Consider the following 23,204-nt stretch of genomic DNA (forward strand, 5'->3'; position numbering starts at 1 on the left):
ACAAGCTCAAAGGCAGAATCCAGCAGGCACCATACTCTGCTGTTTATAACTATGCCCCAGAGGACAGACAATCCACAGTGTCTAATAAACATGATCAAGGTTGACCTTTAGAGCCAGCCAGCCTGAAGGGTTAATTCCACCCATCAAAAGGCCAACAGCTTCCAAAACTCACATAAAACAGGAGGGTAAATATAACTTTTAAGAAACATTCTGAGAGTAAAGAGCTCAGGAGGCATGGAGGTTAGTACCACTGAGCCCACCTTCCTCATAAAAACACTACAACAAATTTAGGAGTCATAGCAGAGCTACTCAATACAGACAAAATGGGCAGATGAAGAAATATGCCCCAAATGAATCAACCACAGAAATCCCCAGAAAAAAAAATTAAATGAAATGGAAGTAACCAAACTACCAGATGCAGAGTTTAAAATAATGGTTATTACAATGTTCAAGGATCTTAAAGGAAGAATAGATAATCACAATAAGAACTTAAATAAAAAGATAGTAAGCATTAAAGCAGACTTGAAACCATGAAAAAGAACCAGTCATAAATGAAAAATATAATATCTGAAATGAAGACTGCATTAGAAAGAGTCAACAGTGGGCTGGATGAAGTGGAGGATTGAATCAGCAATTTAGAGGACAAGATAAATGTAAGCACAGAAGCAAAGCAGCAGAAAGAAAAGAGGCTCAAGAAGGTTGAGGAAACTCTAAGAGATCTCTGTGACAACATGAAGAGAAACAACATTTGTATCATAGGGGTTACTGAAGGAGAAGAGAACAAACATGGGTTAGAGAACTTGTCTGAGGTCAACAGAGCTGAAAATTTCCTTATCCTGATGAAGGGAATAGTCACACAAGTTCAGGAAGCAAAGAGAGTCACATTAAAGATGAACCCAAAAAGACCTATACCAAGATACATCATAATTGAAATACCAAAGATAAGAAACAAGAAAGAATAACAAAATCTGTGATAGAAAAGCAACTAATTACCTACAAAAGGGTCCCATAAGGCTCACATCTGATTTCTCAACAGAAACACATCAGGCCAAGAAGGGATTGGCAAGAAATATTCAAAGTGATGAAAAACAAGAACCTACAACCAAGACTGCTCTATCAAGCAAAGCTATTATTTAAAACTGAAAAAGAAATAAGGAGCTTCCCTGACCAAAAAAAATTTTTTTAAAGGGTAAAGGACTTCATTACCACTAAATCAGTACTGCAAGAAATGTTAAAGACCATGCTTTAAGAAGAGGAAGGAAAAAAGAAATTGAGAGAAAGAGGATTGTAAACTTAAAGAATAAAATGGCAACAAAAAGTACATATCAATAATAACCTTAAATGTAAATGGATTAATGTTCCATTCAAAAGATACATGGCAGCTGAATGGATAAGAAAACATGACCCATATATATATGCTATCTACAAGAGAACTACCTCAAAAGGAAAGATACACAGAGCCTGAAAATGAACGGATAGACAAAAAATATTTCATGCAAATGAAAATTAAAAAAAAAAAAAGCTTGGGCCTGACCAGGCGATGGCGCAGTGGATAGATCATTGGACTGGAATGCGGAGGACCCGGGTTCGAGACCCCGAGGTCACTAGCTTGAGCGCAGGCTCATCAGGTTGAGCCCAAGGCTCAGGTTTGAGCAAGGCTCACCAGCTTGAGCCCAAGGTTGCTGGCTCAAGCAAGGGGTCACTCAGTCTGCTGTAGCCTCCCCCCCCATCAAGGCACATATGAGAAATTAATCAAGAACAACTAAGGAACCACAATGAAGAATTGATGTTTCTCATCTCTCTCTCCCTTCCTGTCTGTCTGTCCCTCTCTCTGACTCTCTCTGTCTCTGCCACACACACACACACACACACACACACACACACACACTCACACACATAACGCTTGGGTAGCAATACTTATATCTGAGAAAATAGCTTTTAAAACAAAGGCTATAGTAAAGGACAAAGCAGGTCACTATATAATGATAAAGGTAGAAACCGAACAAGAAGATATAACCATTATAAATATTTATGCACTCAATATAGGAGCACCACCTGACCAGGCGGTGGCACAGTGGATAGAGCATTGGACTGGGATGCAGAGGACCAGGTTCCAAACCCCAAGGTCACAGGCTTGAGCATGAGCACACCAGCCTGAGTGCAGGGTTGCTGGTTTGAGCATGGAATCATAGACTGACCCACACTTAAGCCCAAAGATCACTGGTTTGAAGCCCAAGGTTGCTGGCTAGAGCCCAAGTTTGCTGACTTGAGCAAGGGGTAACTCATTCAGGGGGCTGTAGCCCCCTGATCAAAGCACATATGAGAAAGCAATCAATGAACACTAAGGACACTAAGGAGCCATAACAAAGAATTGATGGTTCTCATCTCTCTCCCTTTCGGTCTGTCTGTCCCTATTGGTTCCTCTCTCTCTATCTCTCTCTCTCACACACAAAGTATATATGAGTACTTAAATATATAAAGCAGATTTTGATGGACATAAAGGGAGAGATCAGCAGCAGTAGAGTAATAGTAGGGGATTTTAACACCCCACTGACATCAATGGATAGGACCTCCAGACAAAAAAATCAAAAAATAAACTGTGGCCTTAAATGAAACACTAGATCAACTAGGTTTAACTGATATCTTCAGAACATTTCACTCCAAAGCAGAGGGAAGTTCATGGTATTACAGGCATACCTCAAGAAGCAAGAAAAATCTCAAATAAACAATCTAACCTGGCTCATAAAACAACTAGATAAAGAACAATAGACAAAGCTCAGAGAAAGCAGAAGGAAAAAAATAATAAAGCTCAGAGTGGAAATAAAGGACATAGAGGATAAAAAAAATACAAAAGATAAAAAAAAAAAAAAACAAGAGCTGGTTCTTTGAAAAGGTAAACAAGATTGACAAATCTTTAACCAGACTCATCAAGAAAAAAAGGAAGAGGACCCAAGTAAATAAAATTAGAAATAAAAGAGAAGTAACAACTGTCATCACAAAAATACAAAGGATTGTTAGAAAATACTTTGAAAAACTATATGCCAAAAACATGGACAACCTGGGTGAAATGGATAAATTCCTAGAAACATATAATCTTCCAAAACTAAATCTGGAAGAATCAGAAAACCTGAGCAGACTAATTACAACAAATGAAATTGAAACAGTTATCAAAAAACTCCCAGCAAACAAAAGTCCTGGACTAGATGGCTTCAAAGGCAAATTTTACCAAACATTCAAAGAACTAACACCTATCCTTCTGAAGCTATTCCAAAAAATTCAAAAGGAAGACTTCCAAGATCATTTTACGAGGCATGCATTATCCTAATTTCAAAACCAGTTAAAGATACTACAAAAAGAAAATTATGGGCTAATATCCCTAATGAACATAGATGTTACAATTCTCAAAAAATATTGGCAAACCAGATCCAGAAATATATTTAAAAGATCATATACCATGATCAAGTGGGATTTATTCTGGGGAGACAAAGTTGGTACAATATTCTCATATCAATAAATGTGATTCATCACATAAACAAAAAGAAGGAGAGCCTATCCAGGCCGTGGGGCAGTGGATGGAGCATCAGACTGGGTCACAGAAGACCCAGATTCAAACCTCGAGGTCACCAACTTGAGTGCAGGGTCATCTGACTTGAATGCAGGCTCACCAGCTTGAGCACAGGGTCGCTGGCTTGAGTGTGGGATTATAGACATGACCCCATGGTGCTGGCTCGAGACCAAAGGTTGCTGGCTTAAAGCCCAGGGTTGCTGGCTTGAGTCATTGGCTCAGCTGGAGCCCCCCAGTCAAGGCACATATGAGAAAACAATCAATGAACAACTAAGGTGCCACAACAAAGAAATGATGCTTCTCATCTCTCTCTTCCTGTCTGGCCCTATCTGCCCCTCTCTCTGCCTCTCTGTCTCTGTCTCTTTCTCTCTTACAAAAGAAAAAAGGATAAATATTACACGATCATATCAATAGATGCAGAAAAAGCATTTGATAAAATTCAGCACACATTTGTGATAAAAACTACCAGCAAAATGGGGATACAGGGGACATACTTCTACATAATAAGGTCCATATATGACAAACTCACAGCTAACATCATATTCAATGGGCAAAAATTAATCACAATCTACTTAAGATCAGGATCACACAGGAGTGTCCCCTTTTACCAGTTTTATTCAACATAGCACTGGAAGCCCTAGCCACAACAGTCAGACAAGAAGAAGAAATAAACAGGATCTAAATTAGAAAAGGAGAAGTAAAACTGTCATTATTTGCTGAGGACATGATACTGTACATAGAAAACGCTAAAACTCTGCCAAAATAACTACTAGACTGATAAATAAAATCAGCAAAGTGATAGAATATAAAATTATTATTCAGAAATCAGTGGCATTTTTATACAACAATCATGAACTATCTGAAAGAGACATTAAGGAAACAATCAAATTTACTATTGCAACAAAAAAATAAATAAATTGCCTAGGAATAAATTTAACCAAGGAGTAAAAGACTTGTACTCAAAAAATTATACGGCATTGAAAAAAGAAGTTGAGGAATACACAAGCAAGCAGAATCATATAATGTGTTCATGAATAGGAAGAATTAACATCATTAAAATTTCCATATCACCCAAAGCAATCTATAGATTCAGTGTAATTCTTTTAAAACTACCAATGCTATATACCTCACAGATCTAGAACTACTATTCCAAAAATTTACATGGAAGCAAAAAAAAACCAAACAACCTAAATAGCCCTAGCAATCTTGAAAAGGAACAAATTGGGAGGTATCACATTTACTGATATCAAGTTATACTACAGAGGCCATTGTAAAAAAAAAAAAGCCTCATACTGGCATGAGAACAAGCATATAGATCAATGGAACAGAACAGAGAACCCAGAAATAAATCCACATCTTTATGGCCAATTAATATTTGACAAAGGAGGCAAGAGTATACAGTGGAAGAAAGACAGTCTCTTGAATAAATGGTTTTGGAAAAATTGGACAGGTATATGCAAAAAAAAAAAGAGAGAAAGAAAGAAAGGAAGAAAGAAAGTACTTCACCAACTTGTACCACTCACAAAAATAAACTCAAAACAAAAAAAAAGACTTAACTGTAAGTCATGAAAGTATAAAATTCCTAGAGGAAATCATAGGCAGTAGACTCTCAGACATCTCTTGAAGCAATATTTTTGCAAATATATCTCCTCAAACAAGGAAAATAAAGGACAAAATAAACAAATGTGACTCTATCAAACCAAAAAGCGTTTGCACAACAAAAGACACCAATAACAAAATGAAAAAACTGCACACTCAATGGAAGAACATATTTGCTGATATATCTGATAAGGGGTTAATAACCAAAATTTATAATGAACTTCAAAAACTCAACACCAGGAAGGTTAAGAATCCAATTAAAAAATGGGCAAAGGACCTGAATATACACTTCTCCAAAGAGGACATACAAATGGCCAACAGCATATGAAAAAAGTCATCATCACTAATCATCAGAGAAATGCAAAATGAAACCACATGAGATATCACTTCACACCTGCCAGAATGGCTTTTATTAACAAGTCAACAAACAGCAAGTGCTGGTGAGGGTGTGGAGAAAGGGGAACCCTCCTGCACTGCTGGGATGAATGCAGACTGGTGCAGCCACTGTGGAAAACAGTATAGCATTTTCTCAAAAAGTTAAAAATAGAACTGCCTATGACCCAGTTATCCCACTTCTAGGAATATAGCCTAAGAATCCCAAAACACTAATTGAAAAAAGAACCCCCATGTTCATTACAGCATTGTTTGTAATAGCCAAGATCTGGAAACAGCCCACTTGTCCATAGTGGACAAGTGGATAAAAAAGTTGTGGTACATGAACACAACAGAATGCTACACAGCTGTAAAAAAGAAGGAAACCTTATCTTTTGCAACAGCATGGATGGACCTGGAGATTGTTATGCTAAATGAAATAAGTCAAACAGAAAGACAAATACCATATGATCTCACTTATATATGGAATCTAATGAACACAAGAAATGAGGAGCAAAATAGAAACAGAGACATAGACACATGGAACAGACTGACAGCTGTCAGAGGGAAGGAGGGAGAGAGGACAGGATCAAAGAAGGTGAAGAGATTAGCCGAAATCATATATATATATATATATATATATATATATATATATATATATGTAACATATATATATATACAGACAACACAGTAGCAATAGCCAGAGGGAAAAAGGGATGGAGATGGAGGGGTGGATGGGAGTGGAAAGAAACTTTGCATGTGGCTTGGGGGGGCACAATGCAGGGGGTAGAGGGTGTTATAATAAGTGGGACACCTGAAACCATGTCCACACAATAAATTAAAAGTTAAAATAAAATAATAATAATAATAATAATAAAAAGCCTAAAATTCAGAGGAAAAAAAAAAAAGACCAACCAACCACTATGTATCAGGCATGAAACTGAGTCATCCTCAAACATCTATCCATATTTAAGCCAGCCAAAATCAGGACAACTACCCAACCTACTCTCAAATGTATGAGAAATAATAAATATTTGTCACTCTAAGGCAATAAGTTTTGGGGTGGTTTGTTAAGCAGCAAAAACTAATGATACATGAAAGACGATTCTGATATAAAATGACATCAGAGTAATGGTAGCGTGAGAGATACTCCTGATCTCTTCCCTTGAAATTACAACAAATTGAACAATTATAACACAGTGAAGGAACTCCAGCTTGGCTCATAGGCACGCCTGAAAGATCCATGCACTGAATGGACTAAAAGTGGGACAGGCTGAAAAGGGGAGCAGAAAATAAAATGCATTTGTGGTGGGCTCTGGAAAGGAGACAAATCCAGAGTGACTGGGATTTTTTTTCCCTCTACCAGAGTATGGGGAGGAGGAAAGCTCAGGCTGTTTGGGTTTTGTCTGAGGGGTATGGAGAGAGAAACCCAGAGTGACTGGGTCTCCTTCTGCTAGGAGAAGTGGTGAGATAGAGGGGCAGAGGGGAAAATAAATCAAAGCAGCCAGAGTGCGAAATCATGGCCAGTGTTACTGTGGTCTGCCCACAGGCCACACTTGGCAGAGACAGAGAAAACTAAAGTGCAACCCCAGCCTCCCAGATCCTGTCTACCTCACCTCACCATACAGAGAGTGGCAGAGACACACCTCACAGCTAGCTCTCCAGAGCCACTCTCTCCCCTGAAGAATAGAGGTTCTCCACATCTGGTCCCCAGGTCTGTTGAGATGTGGGGAGGAGCACTTGAAAGTCTAAGATTGCCATTTCTAGAGCCATAAAACTGAAGCCCCACCAATGGAACAGCAACCTTGCCTACATCATTGCCACAACAACATCTCAGCACAGGGGAGCCCAGGAATTTCACAAAGCTAAAACTTATAGTACAGCAACATCTACTAGAATAAACCTCTCAAATCCAAAATTTATTTTTTTCTTCATTTTTTCCTTCTTTTTCTTTTTATTCTTTTTTCTCTTTTGAATTTTATTTTCATAAATTTTTATATATATTTTTTCTTTTGGGGGGTATTTTTTAAATGTTATTTTAGTTTTTGATCTTTTTTTCTGTGGTTTGTATCCTTGGCATAATTTTTAAAATTTTTATTGTACTTTTTATTTTAATTTTTTAGGTTATTTGTTTTTTTGCTAGGATACTTAACAATACTGCTTTCACATGCTATCTAGGATGAAGAAATCAAATACCATGGCTACACAAGGCAGAGACATAGTTCAAAAGAAAATTTAAAAATTTCCACAAAAAAGCAAAAACTCAATCACATGAAAACCTTGGAGTTAAATGAGAGAGAATTCAAACTTGAAGTTCTAAAAATACTCAATGAGATATGAGAAAACACCAATAGGCAACTTAATGAGTTCAGAAAATAAAACAAACACCTCACCAAGGAAATTGAAGAACTCAATACATAAATTTAAAACTGAGAGAGCAGGTTTAGCTAACAGAATAAGCCAGATAGAGAAAAGAATCAGTGACATCAAAGACAGGCAACTAGAGATGCTACAGAGAGAGGAGGAGAGAGACTCATGAATTTAAAAAAAAAAACTGAGACAGCTCTACAAGCATTGTCTGACTCCATCAAAAAGAGCAATATAAGAATAATGGGTATCTCAAAAGAAGAAGAGAGCCTATTCAAAAAAATAATTAATGAGAATTTCCCAAACTTATAGAAAGAGTTAGAGTCCTAAACCAAAGAAGCAAACAGAACACTAAATTACCTGATCCCAAACAGACCTCCAAGCCACATAATAATAAAATTGTCAAAAATCAATGACAAAGAAAGAATACTCAAGGCTTCTAGAGAAAAGAACATAACATATAAAGAAAAGCCCATTAGGTTATCATCAGATTTCTCAACACAAATTCTACAAGCCAGAAGAGAGTGACCCAAACATTCAAAGTATTAAGAGAGAAATTACCATCCAAGAATACTATATCCATCATAGTTACCCTTCAAATATGAAGGAGAAATAAAAAACTTTTGCAGACATACAGAAGCTGAGGGGATTTACAACCAGAAAAAAAATCCACTGCCGGAAATACTCAGACACAAAGAACAAGAAAATTACCAGAGCAGTCAGGCAAGAGAAAGAAATAAAAGGCATCTATATCGGGAAAGAAGAAGTAAAGGTATTTTTTGCAAATGACATGATCCTGAATATAGAAAACCCCAAAGACTCCACCAAAAAAACTATTAGAACAATAAACCAATACAGTAAATTTGCAGGATACAAAATCAATATACAAATTCTATTGCTTTCTTATATGCCAATGACAAAACTTCAGAAAATGAACTCAAAAAAACAACTTATTTTATAATTGCAACAAAAAAATAAAATACCTAGTAGTAAACTTAGCAAAGGATGTGAAGGACTTATATACTAAAAACTATAAAACAGATTCTTCTCAAGGGGTGGCAAGATGGCAATGGAGTAGGCGGACGTACCAACTTCCACCTCCCAGAGCCAAAGTGGATTACAACTTAATTTTAAGAACCATCATCTGGAAAAACCAACTTTGGACTAAACTAAGAGGACTCTTTAACCAAGGAACACTGAAGAAGCCACACTGAGACTGGTAAGAAAAGCAGAAAGGAGGAGAGGGCTGCCCAGCTCCCCGGAACAAATGGCAGCCCAGATGGACTTGCATGGTGGGATGTGAGTTTAGTGGAAAGAGGAGGGTCCTGGGCCCCAGGAACAAAGCCCCAGCCTGCAGCCCCAGAGCCTAGAAAAAGCATATGGACAGTATTTAGCTGCAAAACAAGTCAGGATACAGTTTATGAGAAAGAGACAGATTTCTCAGACCCAGGATTCCTCTTAAAAGGACTGTGCAGAAAACTTTCACAATCACTAACCCAGATGCTGGGAGACTGGGAGAGTTGAGAGGACCAGAGTAGCAGGAAGAGAGTGTAATCTAGGAGGTACAGGGAGAAACACTTGAGGGACAGCCACCCTAACCCCTGGGCTGAGTCACCCCCAAAATCTAATATGAATACTTCCCCTGGAACCAGCAATACCAGCAAAGGGAAGCAGGACATCAGCCAAACAAGCTCTCCCGCGGCACTCAGAGCAGAGTCACTTAGAAGGAGGGAGACTTCAGGAATACAGTATTCAGTGCTAAGGTCTGAGCAGCAGCACCTCCACCCACACTGCTGAAGGCTCGCAGGAGGGCTAACTGTGGTGGGACGCAGAAGCATGGTACAATAAGCGGGGGCAGAAGCTGGGCCAGCCATGACTGAGGCCTGGCATGAGCTCAGTCTCACCCGGCAAGAGCAGAAGGGGCGCATGAAAGCAGTCCAACCCGGCTGTAGGTTGGGTGAGCAAGAGCAGTCCTGCCTGCAATCCCACCCAGAGGGGAAAGGGGAAAGATGGTGAACTGCAGAGACCCATGGTTGAGCATAGACACACAGCCCCGCCCAGCCCATGGGACCGAGGTTTGCGGATGGCACGCGAGTGCAGCTCTGACAATGGGAGTAGGCGAAAGCCGAGGAACAGGTGGAGACCCGTGTCTGAGCATAGGTGCACAGCCCCGCATGTGGTGTTGAGGCTTGCAGCCCCATCACAGCATGCAGGCCAACCCACGGGGGCAGGGTGGGGCGAAGGCCGGGGCTTGCTGAGGCTTGTAGTCCAGGCATGTGAACACAGCCCCTTCCATGGAGGAAAGGTGGAAACCGCTTGACTGCCACAGCAGGTCAGTGCTGGCAACGCCCATACCCAAACACACAAGGCAGTAGCAGAGGGGGTGGCAGGCCTGCAGACAGACCACACCTAGGGAACACAGAGGCCACACCCATTGGACTCCCATGGCTACACCCTTCTTTTTTTTTTCTTTTTTCTAACACCCTTCTTATACACAGACAAAATGGGAAAGCAGAGAAATGCAACCCAATTAAATCAAGAGAAATCCCCAGAAAAGGACTTGAATGAGTCAGATGTAACCAAATTACCAGATGTAGAGTTTAAAATAATGATAGCTATGATGCTCAAAATCTTAGAACAACAATAGATGGTCATAACAAACACATAAATAAAGAGATAGCAAGTATAAAAAAAAGGACATTGAAATAATAAAAAAGAATCAGTCAGAAAAGACAAATACAATATCAGAAATGAATACCACAAATGGAAGGAATTAAAAGCAGGATGGGTGACTCTGAGGATCAAATCAGCAAGTTAGAGGACAAGATAAATGAAGGCATAGAAGCAGAGCAGCAAAAAGAAAAGAGACTCAAAAAGTCTGAGGAAACTCTAAGACAGTTCTGTGACAACATGAAAATAAATAACATTCGCATCATAGGGGTTCCTGAAGAAGAAGAGAAAGAACAAGGGAGAGACACTTTGTTCAATAAAATCATAGCTGGAATATTCTCTAAATTGATGCAGGAAAAAGTCACACAAGTTAAAGAAGCACAGAGAATTCCATTAAAGGTAAACCCAAAGAAATCTACAAGACACATCATAATTAAAATACCAAGGCTAAGAGATAAAGAGAAGATATTAAATGCTGTTAGAGAAAAAAAGGCTATCACTTACAAAGGAGTCCCCATAAGGATGACATCTGATTTCTCACAGAAACAATTAAGGCCAGAAGGGAATTGCAAGAAATATTCAAAGTAATGCAGAACAAGAGCCTACAACCAACACTACTTTATCCATCGAGGCTATCATTTAAAATCAAAGGAGAAATAAAAAGCTTTCCAGACAAAAAAAAAAACTCAAGAAATTCATTACAACCAAACCAATGCTGCAAAAAATGTTAAGGGGCCTGTTGTAAACAGATCAAAGAGGGAAAAGAATATAGCAAGAGAGGAATACAACTTTAAAGAATAAATGGCAAAAAACAACTACATATCAATAATAACCTTAAATGTAAATGAATTAAATGATCCAATCAAAAGACATAGGGTATTTGCATGAATAAGAAAACAGGACTCATACATATGCTGTCTACAAGAGAAACACCTCAAAATAAAAGATGCACATAGACTGAGGTAAAAGGATGGAAAAAATATTTCATCCAAATGGAAATGAAAAAAAGCTGGGGTGGCAATACTTATATCAGACAAAATGGACTTTAAAACAAAAACTATAGTAGGAGATAAAGAAGGTCACTACATAATGATGAAGGGAGCAATCCAACAGGAAGATATAACCATTATAAATATCTACGCAGCTAATATAGGAGCACCTAAATATATAAAGCAGACTTTGATGGATATAAAGGGCAAGATCAACAGCAATACTATAATAATATGGGATTTCAATACCCCACTAACATCACTAGACAGATCCTCAAGAAAGAAAATTAACAAAGAGACAGCAGACTTAAAGGACACACTAGATCACCTCGATTTAATAGATATCTTCAGAACCTTTCACCCTAAAGCAGCAGAATATACATTCTTTTCAAGTGCTTATGGTACATTCTCTAGGATAGACCACATGTTAGGGCACAAAAGCAGTCTTATCAAATTTAAGAAGATTAAAATCATATCGAGCACTTTCTCTGATCACAATGGCATGATATTAGAAATCAACCACAACAGAAAAACTGAAAAATACTCAAACACTTGGAAACTAAATAGCATGTTATTAAATAACAAATGGATGAACAATGAGATCAAAGAAGAAATTTAAAAATTCTTAGAAACAAATGATAATGAGCATAAAACAACTCAAAATTTATGGGACACAGCAAAAGCAGTCCTGAGAGGGAAGTTCACAGCATTACAGGCACCCCTTAAGAAGCTAAAAAAAAGCTCAAATAAACAACTTGACCCTGCATCTAAAAGAACTAGAAAAAGAACAGCAAGTAAAGCCCAGAGGTACTAGAAGGAAAAAAATAATAAAGATCAGAGCAGAAATAAATGACATAGAGGCTAAAGAAACAATACAGAGAATCAATAAAGCCAGCAGCTGGTTCTTTGAAAAGATAAACAAGATCAATGAACCTTTAGCCAGACTCACCGAGAAAAAAAGAGAGAGGACTCAAATAAATAAAATTCAAAATGAGAGTGGAGAAATAACAACTGACACAACAGAAATACAAAGGATTGTAAGAAAATACTATGAAGAACTGTATGCCAAAAAATTAGACAACCTAGATGAAATGGACAAATTTCTGGAAATATATAATCTTTTAAAAATCAATCAGGAAGAATCAGAAAACCTAAATAGACCAATTACAACAAATGAGATAGAAACAGTTATCAAAATAATCCCAATAAAGAAAAGCCCAGGACCAGATGCCTTCACTGGTGAATTCTACCAAATATTCAAAGAACTAACTCCTATCCTTCTCAAACTATTTCAAAAAATTCAAGAGGAAGGAAGACTTCCAAGCTCCTTTTATGAGGTGAGCATTTTACTGATTCCAAAACCAGGCAAAGATAACACAAAGAAAGAAAATTATAGGCCAATATCCCTGATGAATTTAGATGCTAAAATTTTCAACAAAATATTAGCAAACCAGATCCAGCAATATATGAAAAAAAATCATACACCATGATCAAGTGGGATTTATACTTGGGAGGTAAGGCTGGTACAATATTCACAAATCAATCTATGCGATTCATCACATAAACAAAAGGAAGGAGAAAAACCACATGATCATTTCAACAGATGCAGAAAAAGCATTTGATAAAATCCAGCACCCCATTCATGATCAAAATTCTCAGCAAAGTGGGAATACAGGAAACATACCTCAACATGATAAAGGCCATCTATGACAAACCCACAGCCAACATCATACTCAATGGGCAAAAATTAAAAGCAATCCTCATAAGATCAGGAAAAAGGCAGGGGTGACCCTTTCACTACTCTTATTCAACATAGTTCTGGAAGTCCTAGCCACAGCAATCAGACAAGAAGAAGAAATAAAAGGCATCCAAATTGGAAAAGAAGAAGTAAAACTATCGTTATTTGTAGATATGATATTGTATATAGAAAAACCTAAAGTCTCAGTCAAAAAACTACTGGGCCTGATAAATGAATTCAGCAAGGTGTCAGGATATAAAATTAATACTCAGAAATCAGAGACATTTTTAAACACCAACAATGGACTGTCAGAAAAAGAAATTAAGAAAATAATCCCCTTCAATATTGCAAACAAAAAAATAAAGTTCTTCGAAATCAATATAACCAAGGAGATTAAAGACTTGTACTTGGAAAATTATTAAACATTGATAAAAGAAATCAAGGAAGATACAAACAGTGGAAGCATATACTGTGGTCATGGTTAGGAAGAATAAATATCATTAAAATGTCTATATTACCCAAAGCAATTTATAAATTCAAGTCAATACCAATTAAAATACTGATGACATACTTCAAAGATATAGAACAAATATTCCAAAAATTTATATGGAACCAAAAAAGAACATGAATAGCGTCAGCAATCTTGAAAAGAAATAATAAAGTGGGAGGCATCACACTTCCTGATATCAAGTTATACTACATGGCCATTGTACTCAAAACAGCTTGGTACTGGCATAAGAACAGGCATATAGAACAATGGAACAGAACAGAGAACCCAGAAATAAACCCAGACCTTTAGGTACAACTGATATTTGACAAAGAAAGTAAGAGCATACAATGGAGTAAAGACAGCCTCTTCAATAAATGGTGTTGGGAAAATTAGACTACTACCTACAAAAAAATAAAACTAGACCACCAACTTACACCATCCACAAAAACAAACTCAAAATGAATAAAAGACTTAAATGTAATCCATGAAACCATAAGCATCTTAGAAGAAAACATAGGCAGTAAGCTCACTGACATCTCTCGGAGCAATATATTTGCCGATTTATCTCCACGGACAAGGGAAATAAAAGACAGGATAAACAAATGAGACTACATCAAACTACAAAGCTTTTGCACAGCTAAAGACAATAAGAACAGAATAAAAAGACAAACTACACAATTGGAGAACATATTCGACAATGTCTAATAAGGGGTCAATAACCAAAATGTATAAAGAACTTGTGAAACTCAACACCAGGAAGATAAACAATCCAATCAAAATATGGGCAAAAGAAATGAACAGACATTTCTCCAAAGAGGACATACAGATGGCCAATAGGCCCAGGAAAAAATGCTCAACATCACTAATCATTAGAGAAATGCAAATTAAAACCACAATTAGATCACACTAGTCAGAATGGTGTTCATCAACAAAACAACACAGAATAAGTGCTGGCGAGGATGTGGCGAAAAGGGAACCCTTCTGCACTGCTGGTGGGAATGCAGACTGATGCAGCCACTGTGGAAAACAGTATGGAGATTCCTCAAAAAATTAAAAATTGAACTGCCTTTTGACCCAGCTATCCCACTTTTAGGAATATACCCCAAGAACACCATAGCCCTGTTTCAAAAGGAGAAATGCACTCCCATGTTTAGGACAGCATTGTTCACAATAGCAAAGATCTGGAAACAGCCCAAGTGTCCATCAGTGGATGAGTGGATTTAAAAGCTATGGTACATATATACAATGGAATACTATGGGGCCATGAAAAAGAAGGAAATCTTACCTTTTACAACAACATGGATGGACCTGGAAACTATTATGTTAAGTGAAATAAGCCAGGCAGAAAAAGAAAAATATCATATGACCTCACTCATTTGAGGAATCCAATGAACAATGTGAACTGAGGAATGGAATTGACACAGAGGAGAGATCGAAGGGACCAGAGGAAAAGAGGACAGTGGGAAAGGGAATTATGGGATGGGATCAACCTGAAGGGAAGGGTGAGGGCGCTATGAGAAGAGGGGCAAGGGAGATGTTGAGGGGAATACAGGGGAGGGGGATGCATTTGAGGCAACACTAGAATCTATGTAAACACAATAAATTAAAATCAATTTAAAAAAACTACAAAACATTATTGAAATAAATTGAAAAAGACACAATGAAATGGAAGAGTATTCCATGTTCATGGATTAGAAAATCAACATATTTAAAATGGTCATATTACCCAAAGCAATATACAAATTTAATACAATTCCCTTCAAATTGCCAATGTTGTTTCTTAAAAAAATAAACAAAAAATTACCAGGTTTGTATGTAACCATAGAAAACCCTGAATACCCAAATCAAACTTGAGGAAAAAGAATGAAGCCAGAGGTATAATACCACCTGACTTCAAATTATAGTATTGAGCCACAATAATCAAAACAGCATGGTATTGGCAAAAAAACAGACATACAGACCAATGGAACAGAATCGAGAGCCAAAAAATAAAACCATATATATGGACAAATCATCTTCAACACAGGAGCCAAAAACACACAATGGAGAAAAGAAAGCCTTTTTAATAAATGGTGCTGGGAAAATTGGAAAGCCACATACAAAAGAATGAAACTTTACTACAGTTTGTCCCCCTGCACAAAAATTAATTCAAAATGGATCAAAGACCTAAATATAAGATCTGAAACAATAAATAACATAGAAGAAAACATAGTTACTTAGCTCATGGACCTTGGTCATAGAGAATAATTTATGAATTTGACTCCAAAGGCAAGGGAAGTAAAGGTAACAATAAATGAATAGAACTATATCAAACTAAAAAGCTTCTGCACAGCAAAAGAAACTGACGATAAAACAAAAGGACAGCCAGCCAAATGGGAGGTGATATTTACAAACAACAGTTCTGATAAGGGGTTAATATCCAAAATATATTAAAAAAATCTCACAAAGCTTAGCAACAAACAAGCAAACTATCAATTAAAAAACGGGGAGAGGACCTGAATAGACACTTCTTCCAACAGATAATACAAATGGCCAACAGATAATGAAAAGATGCTCAACTTCACTAACTATTAGGGAAATGCAAGTCAAAACTACAATGAGATATCACCTCACATGTGTTAGATTGGCTATTATCAACAGGACAGGTATTAACAAGTGTTGGAGAGACTGTGGAGAAAAAGGAACCCTCATTCACTGCAGGTGGGAATGCAAATTATATAGTACAACCATTGTTGAAGAAAGTATTGAAGTTCCTCAAAAAATTAAGAATAGAACTACCATATCACCCAGCAATGCCACTACTGGTTATCTATGCCCCAAACTCAAAAACACATGCACTCCAATGTACATCACTTCATTATTCACAGTGGCCAACACATGGAAACAACCAAAGTGTTTCCCAATAGAGGACTGGATAAAGAAGATGTGGTACATATATACAAATGAATAGTACTCAGCCATAAGAAATAATGACCTGTTGCTATTTACAACAACATGGATGGACCTTGAGAACACTATTCTGAGTGAAATAAGTAAATCAGAAAAAGCTAAGAACTATATGATTTCACATAAAGGTGGAATATAAAACTGAGACTCATAGACATAGATAAACATGAAGTGGTTACCATGGGGAGAGGGATGTAGAGGAGGGAGATGGGAGGAAGGGTGGGGAGAATGCTGTAAAGAAGAACAAATATAAGGTGATGGAAAATGATTTGACTTTGGGTGATGGGTATACAACATAATCAATAGTTCAAATACTATAGAAATGTTTACCTGAAACCTATGTACACTTATTGATCAATGTCACCCTGTTAAATATAATTTTCTGAATAAATTTTTTTAAAAGATAAATATTGTTAACATGAAGGAAAACTTGTTAAACAATTAAATTGCAACCTGCTTTTCATTATAACTAAGCCAATTTAAGAACCATGAGCTATCAGCCAAAATTTAGAAATACAAATTTGGTTGATATTTAAGGCCAAAATTATATTGGTTTGTATAAAAAAATATATAACCTAATTTGCAGTTAGGCTGAGAAGAGTTCACTGAGTTTTTTCTACATTTCTAATAAAACATAGGTTTGAATGATTACCACTGATAATCTTGCTGCATATTTCTCCTGAAATGAACTATCACTCATATATTGGAAAGACGATACTATTCTTGATCGGTATATCACATATTTAAGATTATTTTCCTACTGATACAGTTGTTTTCATCCATCTGTTCATACCAAATGGACTCATTTGATGACTAGCAAAGCTCACAGATGTGCTTATAGTAAGTCTACTTAAACTAAATAGAGTCTGAATTCATAGCCTCATTAGCACTGTGTTTTAACCAATTTGTACTGTGAGAGATGGGGGATGGGGAGGGTGTATATATTTAATAGTTTCTGTTTTTTCTTTAACTGAAAGCTTTTTCTGTATATCAGAGATGACAATGAAAATGCTTATCGGGGTCAGAAAGGTCATATAAAAGAAACAGGCCACATGGGAACTGATATACTAGAGACTACATGCTTATCTGCAGAGAATGTAAGTTTAATGTCACCAGATGTTCCATTTATTTCATGAAAAAAAATTTTTTAGTGAAAACTTCCTATTATATGTTTATATATCATTAAGAATATAAATCCATTATATGATTCAAGCAACACATGTGAAACATAGCCTACAGAGACTAGTTTATAAAATGAAAATAAAGTTACCAGCATCTATTCACAACTTTCTCATTTCCTTATTAAAATCTGATTTATTGAGCCTGACCAGGCGGTAGCACAGTGAATAGAACATCGGACTGGGATGCAGAGGATCCAGGTTCAAGACCCCAAGGTCACCAGCTTGAGTGCGGGCTCATCTGACTTGAGCAAAAACGTTCACAAGCTTGGACCCAAGGTCGCTGGCTCAAGCAAGGGGTTACTTGGTCTGCTGTAGCCCCATGGTCAAGGCACATATGAGAAAGCAATCAATGAACAACTAAGGTGTCACAATGAAAAACTGATGATTGATGCTTCTCATCTCTCTCCGTTCCTGTCTGTCTGTCCCTATCTATCCCTCTCTCTGATTCTCTCTCTGTCTCTGTAAAAATAAATAAATAAATAAATAAATAAATAAATAAATAAATAAATAAATCTTTCTGATTTATTGAATATCTGAGAAAAACTGGGTTGAGTTTTTTAGTTGGGCTCATATAGCACTAACGTGTGTCGTGTAATACAGCAGACCCACACTGTACTGCTGATATGGGTAGATGAAAGCATCTACTTTCTGAGGCAAAGTTTAATATACTGCTCACAAAAATTAGGGGGTATTTCAAAATGAATATGAAGAGATAAAATATCCCTTAATTTTTGTTAGCAGTATAGAAAATCTGTCCTGCAAACCACATGTCCCTGCCATTGTCCCAGAATCTGAAGACTCTTCTAGGAAGTGTAGGTGTGTTATGGTGCTGCATCATGTGCTTGATGGGTCATGCCTGGCAGATTCCTATTTACTGCGAATCTTACCTTGTCAGGTTTTGGTTATTCTTCCACAGCACCTTGACTGTAATAATAATAAATAGAACAACATTGCTGATGAGTATAATGGTCACAGGTAGAATGAATGACCACACCAATGGACTTTCCATAGCACCCTTTTCTCGACCTGCCAGCCAACAGCTGTGGAGAGAAAAGAAATAATTTCAGAAAACTAAGAAAGGTATACATACAGGTTTTTGTACTATTATTATTATTGACGTTCACTCCACTGAAAGAGAATATCCCTTTGCATCCTATAGATTTGAGATGACTTTCAAGAATTTAACTTATTAGAAAAATGAAATGGTTCTGCTGTGTTCCTCAATGGGACAGTATGGGTTAGTGGAAAGAAAATGGGTTTATGAGTCAGGTGGTCCCAACTTTCAATATCAGTCTCTGTTATCTACTAGGTATCTCTCTTTAAGTAAGCTATTGTATTAATTTATTTTTGAATGTGTAGCAATCTATATGACTCACAATTTAAATAGTGCAAACATTCATAGAGAGATAAGATCCCCTCCTACAATTATCCATAGTCACTACGTTTCTATCTACTGCGGTAATCAATGTTTCTTATGTATTCTTCTAGATTTAGGCTTTGCATACACCAACAAATATACATTTTTTTCCTGATGTTTAAACAAATGATAACATATGATACTTCTACACATTACTTAACAACATATCTTGGAGATCATTCAACATCAAAATAAAAAGATAGTCCTCGTTATTTGTTAGAGTTATATATTATTACACTATTTTGTTATACTATAAATTATTTAAACAGTATCTTATTAATTGACATTTTTTTAAAGTTTAACGTTTACAAATATTTGAGAATTTAAACTCATTGCATCAGTTTTTGTTTTGTTTTGTTGTTGCTATCTGTGGTGGTGGTTTGGTGATGTTTCTTTCTCAAATGTGAAATGTAGTAATCATTTCCTGGCATTGCTGTGAGAATTAATTGATTCATTTAATAAGTATTTATAGAGTATGCTATGTGACAGAGACCATCCTAGATACCAAGATATTATCAGTGAACAAAAAAAGAAACAAACCAAATTCCTTCTTTAGTGAATTTATTCCAGCACAGAGAAATAGATAAAACTAACAAATTATATATATATATAGTGACAGGTGGTGACAAGTGCTGTGGAGGAATATAAAACAGGTAACAAAGGTATGTATTACTATGTATGTGTGCAGGGATTCATTTTAATACAATGGTCAAGAAAAGCCTTATGGAAAAAAAAGTGATATTTGAGGAAGGATCTGAAGTAGATGAGGGGGAAGGGGATTCCAGGCAGAGAAAACAGCAAGTGCAAAGGCCCTGAGTTGAGAGTTTATGAAATAGCAAAGAAGCTAGAGTGACTAGAATAGAGTATACAAATGCAATTAGTAACAAGATGTAAATTATGTCAGGGCTTTATAGGTGATTGTATGTACTCTTGGCAAGAAAGAGAAACTTGATAAAATGTCTTAAGTTTGAAAAGTATTATACTAGCTACATGCAAACATCAGAGAAAAGCCCATACAAAAATAAGAAATTCACTAGATTATTGCAATAATCTGGTGACCTGGACCAGCAGAATAGATGTTATGAAATAATCTAGTTCCAACTAATTTGAAAGAATCCATGCACCTTTATGTTCATTGCAGCATTATTTACAATAGCTAAGATTTGGAAGCCCAGATCTCCATCAGTAGATGAGTGGATAACAAAGCTGTGGTACATTTATACAATAAACTAGTCGGCTATAAAAAAAAAAAAAAGAAGAAGAAGAAAATCTTATCCTTCACAACAGCATAGATGGACCTGGAGACCATTATGCTAAGTGAAATAAGCCAGTAAGAGAAAGACAAGTACTGTATGAATTCACTCAAATATGGAATCTAATGAACAAAATAAACTAACAAGCAAAATAGAAATAGACTCATAGATGGAATATAGACTGACCGCTGTCAGAGGGGAGGTGGTTGGAAGGGCGGGGTGAGAAAGTTAAGGGGATTAATGATACAAACAAACAAACAAATGCATAGACACAGAGTTCAGCATGTTGATTACCAGAAGGGGGGTTAGGTAGAAGAGGGTACAGGAGGGACAAATGGTGATGTTAGGAGACTTGACTTGATGTAGTGAACACACAATGTGATAAACAGATGATATATTATAGAATTGTACACCTGAAACTTATATAATTTTATTAACCAATGTTACCCTAATAAATTTAATAAAAAAATAAATAGTCAAGTCCAGACATATTTAAAAGTAAAAGCAAAATGATTTATTGATAGGTTAGATATGAGATGTAGGAGAATTAAGGGTGACTTCAAAGTCTTTGGCCTGAGTACCTAGAGGAATGGAATTACTATTAACTGAGATGGGAAGATGATGGAAAGAGTGGGTTTGGGAGGAAAGACCAGGAGATGTCCTATTAAACAACTAAATCAAAGTGTCAGATAGGCATTTGATTAACGGGAAAAGCTCTGCTATACATTTGGCATTCAATAATGTATGTTTTCTTTCCCCTGTAGGTAAAATACCGTTGTTATACATGTTAAGGCATTTCTAAAATGTTTTGCTTTGGACTTTTGTTATAATTTAAATTATTATAAATCACATTTCTAATCTGAACGTCCTATAAGGAAATTAGAATGATGTTTAGGTCTCTGTAATTAATGATAGGTCTCCAACCTATCATTACATAGAATAGGTTCATCCTTAAATAAAATGGTGACATAGAGCAAGTTTATCTTCTGGACTTCTGGCTTCCCTGTCCTTTTACCTGCAACTGAAGAACAACTCCTGTCATCCTCCATCTTACAATTTCCTACAGAAAAGAAATGAGGGCACTTGGGTAAGAATTTAATGAAATCCTGATGGGAAGTACTTTCAAATCTCAAGAATCTTCTCTGGTGACTAAGCTAGTGGCCATCAATAGTTTTAAATGAAAAAGATGAGCACAGTTCTTAACCAGGCAACCTAAAGAAAGACTGTTTAAAAAGGGAGGAAAAGATCAAGAAAGAAAATGAATAATCCAACTCTACTGGATAAAGGAGACTTACAAATTATTAAACAAATAGACAAGTAGTTATACTTATTTGTTTGAATCTTGAGTTGTTTAAACTTTAGATGATACAATTTCTGAGAACTACTATTTGGACTATAGACTGTGTGTGTGTGTGTGTGTGTGTGTGTGTGTGTGTGTGTGTGTACCAGTGTCTGTGAGATTCCTCAATTACCTGATACCAGTGAGGAGACTGAGAAGAGAAACAGGCCTGGATACTCATGGTCATTAGTAAGTGTGCACTATGAGGGGACTCCATTTACCCCCTCTATCCAGTTTACTACTTGAACAGACAGTGATGCTGAATTTGTTCTCCTAACAGCCTCTCCCTTTGTTATCTTTAATTTAATAACTTGGATTTTGAGAAATAGACTGTTGAGGAGAGAGATGGATCCTACAGTGAGACTAACCCTTGCAGATATGGAACAAGATTTCTAGAGTTGGGAATGGAGAGTCATACAGTTGAGATTAAACTAACAAATAACTATGGATCTGAGGTCTGGAGAGCATCATCCTAAGTGGATTTTAGATGAAGTGTTTAACTCCTTGGTGATTTTGCCATGAGGTACATCATGAAGACAGCTTTATCATATAAAGCATACATTTGAATAATTTTTGCTTTTAGCATTATAATTTCTCATCATTACCTCAATCCTACAGAAGTCTAAAACAGCCTATATGATGATGGTACAGAGAATTGAGGGATAGAGTATTAAAGAGGAATGTGGTCCGCCCTGCACTAACCCCTGAATTGGGTCCTTCTTGCAGAGATAGCAGTACCAGGAGAACTGGGTTAGGGGTTTTAGGTATCACTAGAAGAGCAGGGAGCAGTGAGAGAAGAGCATGGGATATTCAGGCTCAACTACTGGGAAGATAACTCAGAAAAACAAACAAACAAAAAAAAAGCCCCTCCTCTTTCTAAATAAATCATGAAGGAATGTGACCCTTGATGCCTGTGTATAGGGTGGAAATGGGGGATAAGGGTTCAAGAGGAGGCAGATGTTCCACATCCTTTCTTCTCTTCCCAACTTCTCTTATTATCAGTCACCTAGTGTCTTCCCTAACATTTAATACTGTATTCAGGAGAAAATCAGGAAGGGATCAGCTCTCAATTATTTAGAGCTCAGTGTGAATAAATTTAAGACAGTAGGCTTCTTTCTCCTAAAGGCTTTTATAGTAGTAGGTCTAGCCCTGTGCCTGATTTAGAGTAGGAAATTAATAATGCAATTTAAATTGAATTACCTCTCCTGTGAGATATTTGTGTCTTATCCTCATCTCTAAGTGTGAAATTCAAAATTTAAAATTCATTAAAAGATACAT

At 36.7% G+C, this 23,204-nt stretch overlaps 1 protein-coding gene across 6 annotated transcripts in view; it reads right to left on the minus strand.

Moving 5' to 3' along the window:
• Window positions 1-23,204, minus strand: part of ADGRG7 (adhesion G protein-coupled receptor G7) — a 100,683-nt gene that overhangs the window by 12,583 nt on the left and 64,896 nt on the right. For all 6 annotated transcript variants that reach the window (XM_066241143.1, XM_066241141.1, XM_066241144.1 and 3 more), the window contains one exon: window positions 18,805-18,957. In XM_066241143.1, coding sequence (XP_066097240.1) covers window positions 18,805-18,957 — 153 coding nt within the window. The remainder of the gene's footprint in view (window positions 1-18,804; window positions 18,958-23,204) is intronic.

Source organism: Saccopteryx bilineata, chromosome 8 (genome assembly GCF_036850765.1).
Source record: "Saccopteryx bilineata isolate mSacBil1 chromosome 8, mSacBil1_pri_phased_curated, whole genome shotgun sequence".
Classification (NCBI taxonomy): domain Eukaryota; kingdom Metazoa; phylum Chordata; class Mammalia; order Chiroptera; family Emballonuridae; genus Saccopteryx; species Saccopteryx bilineata.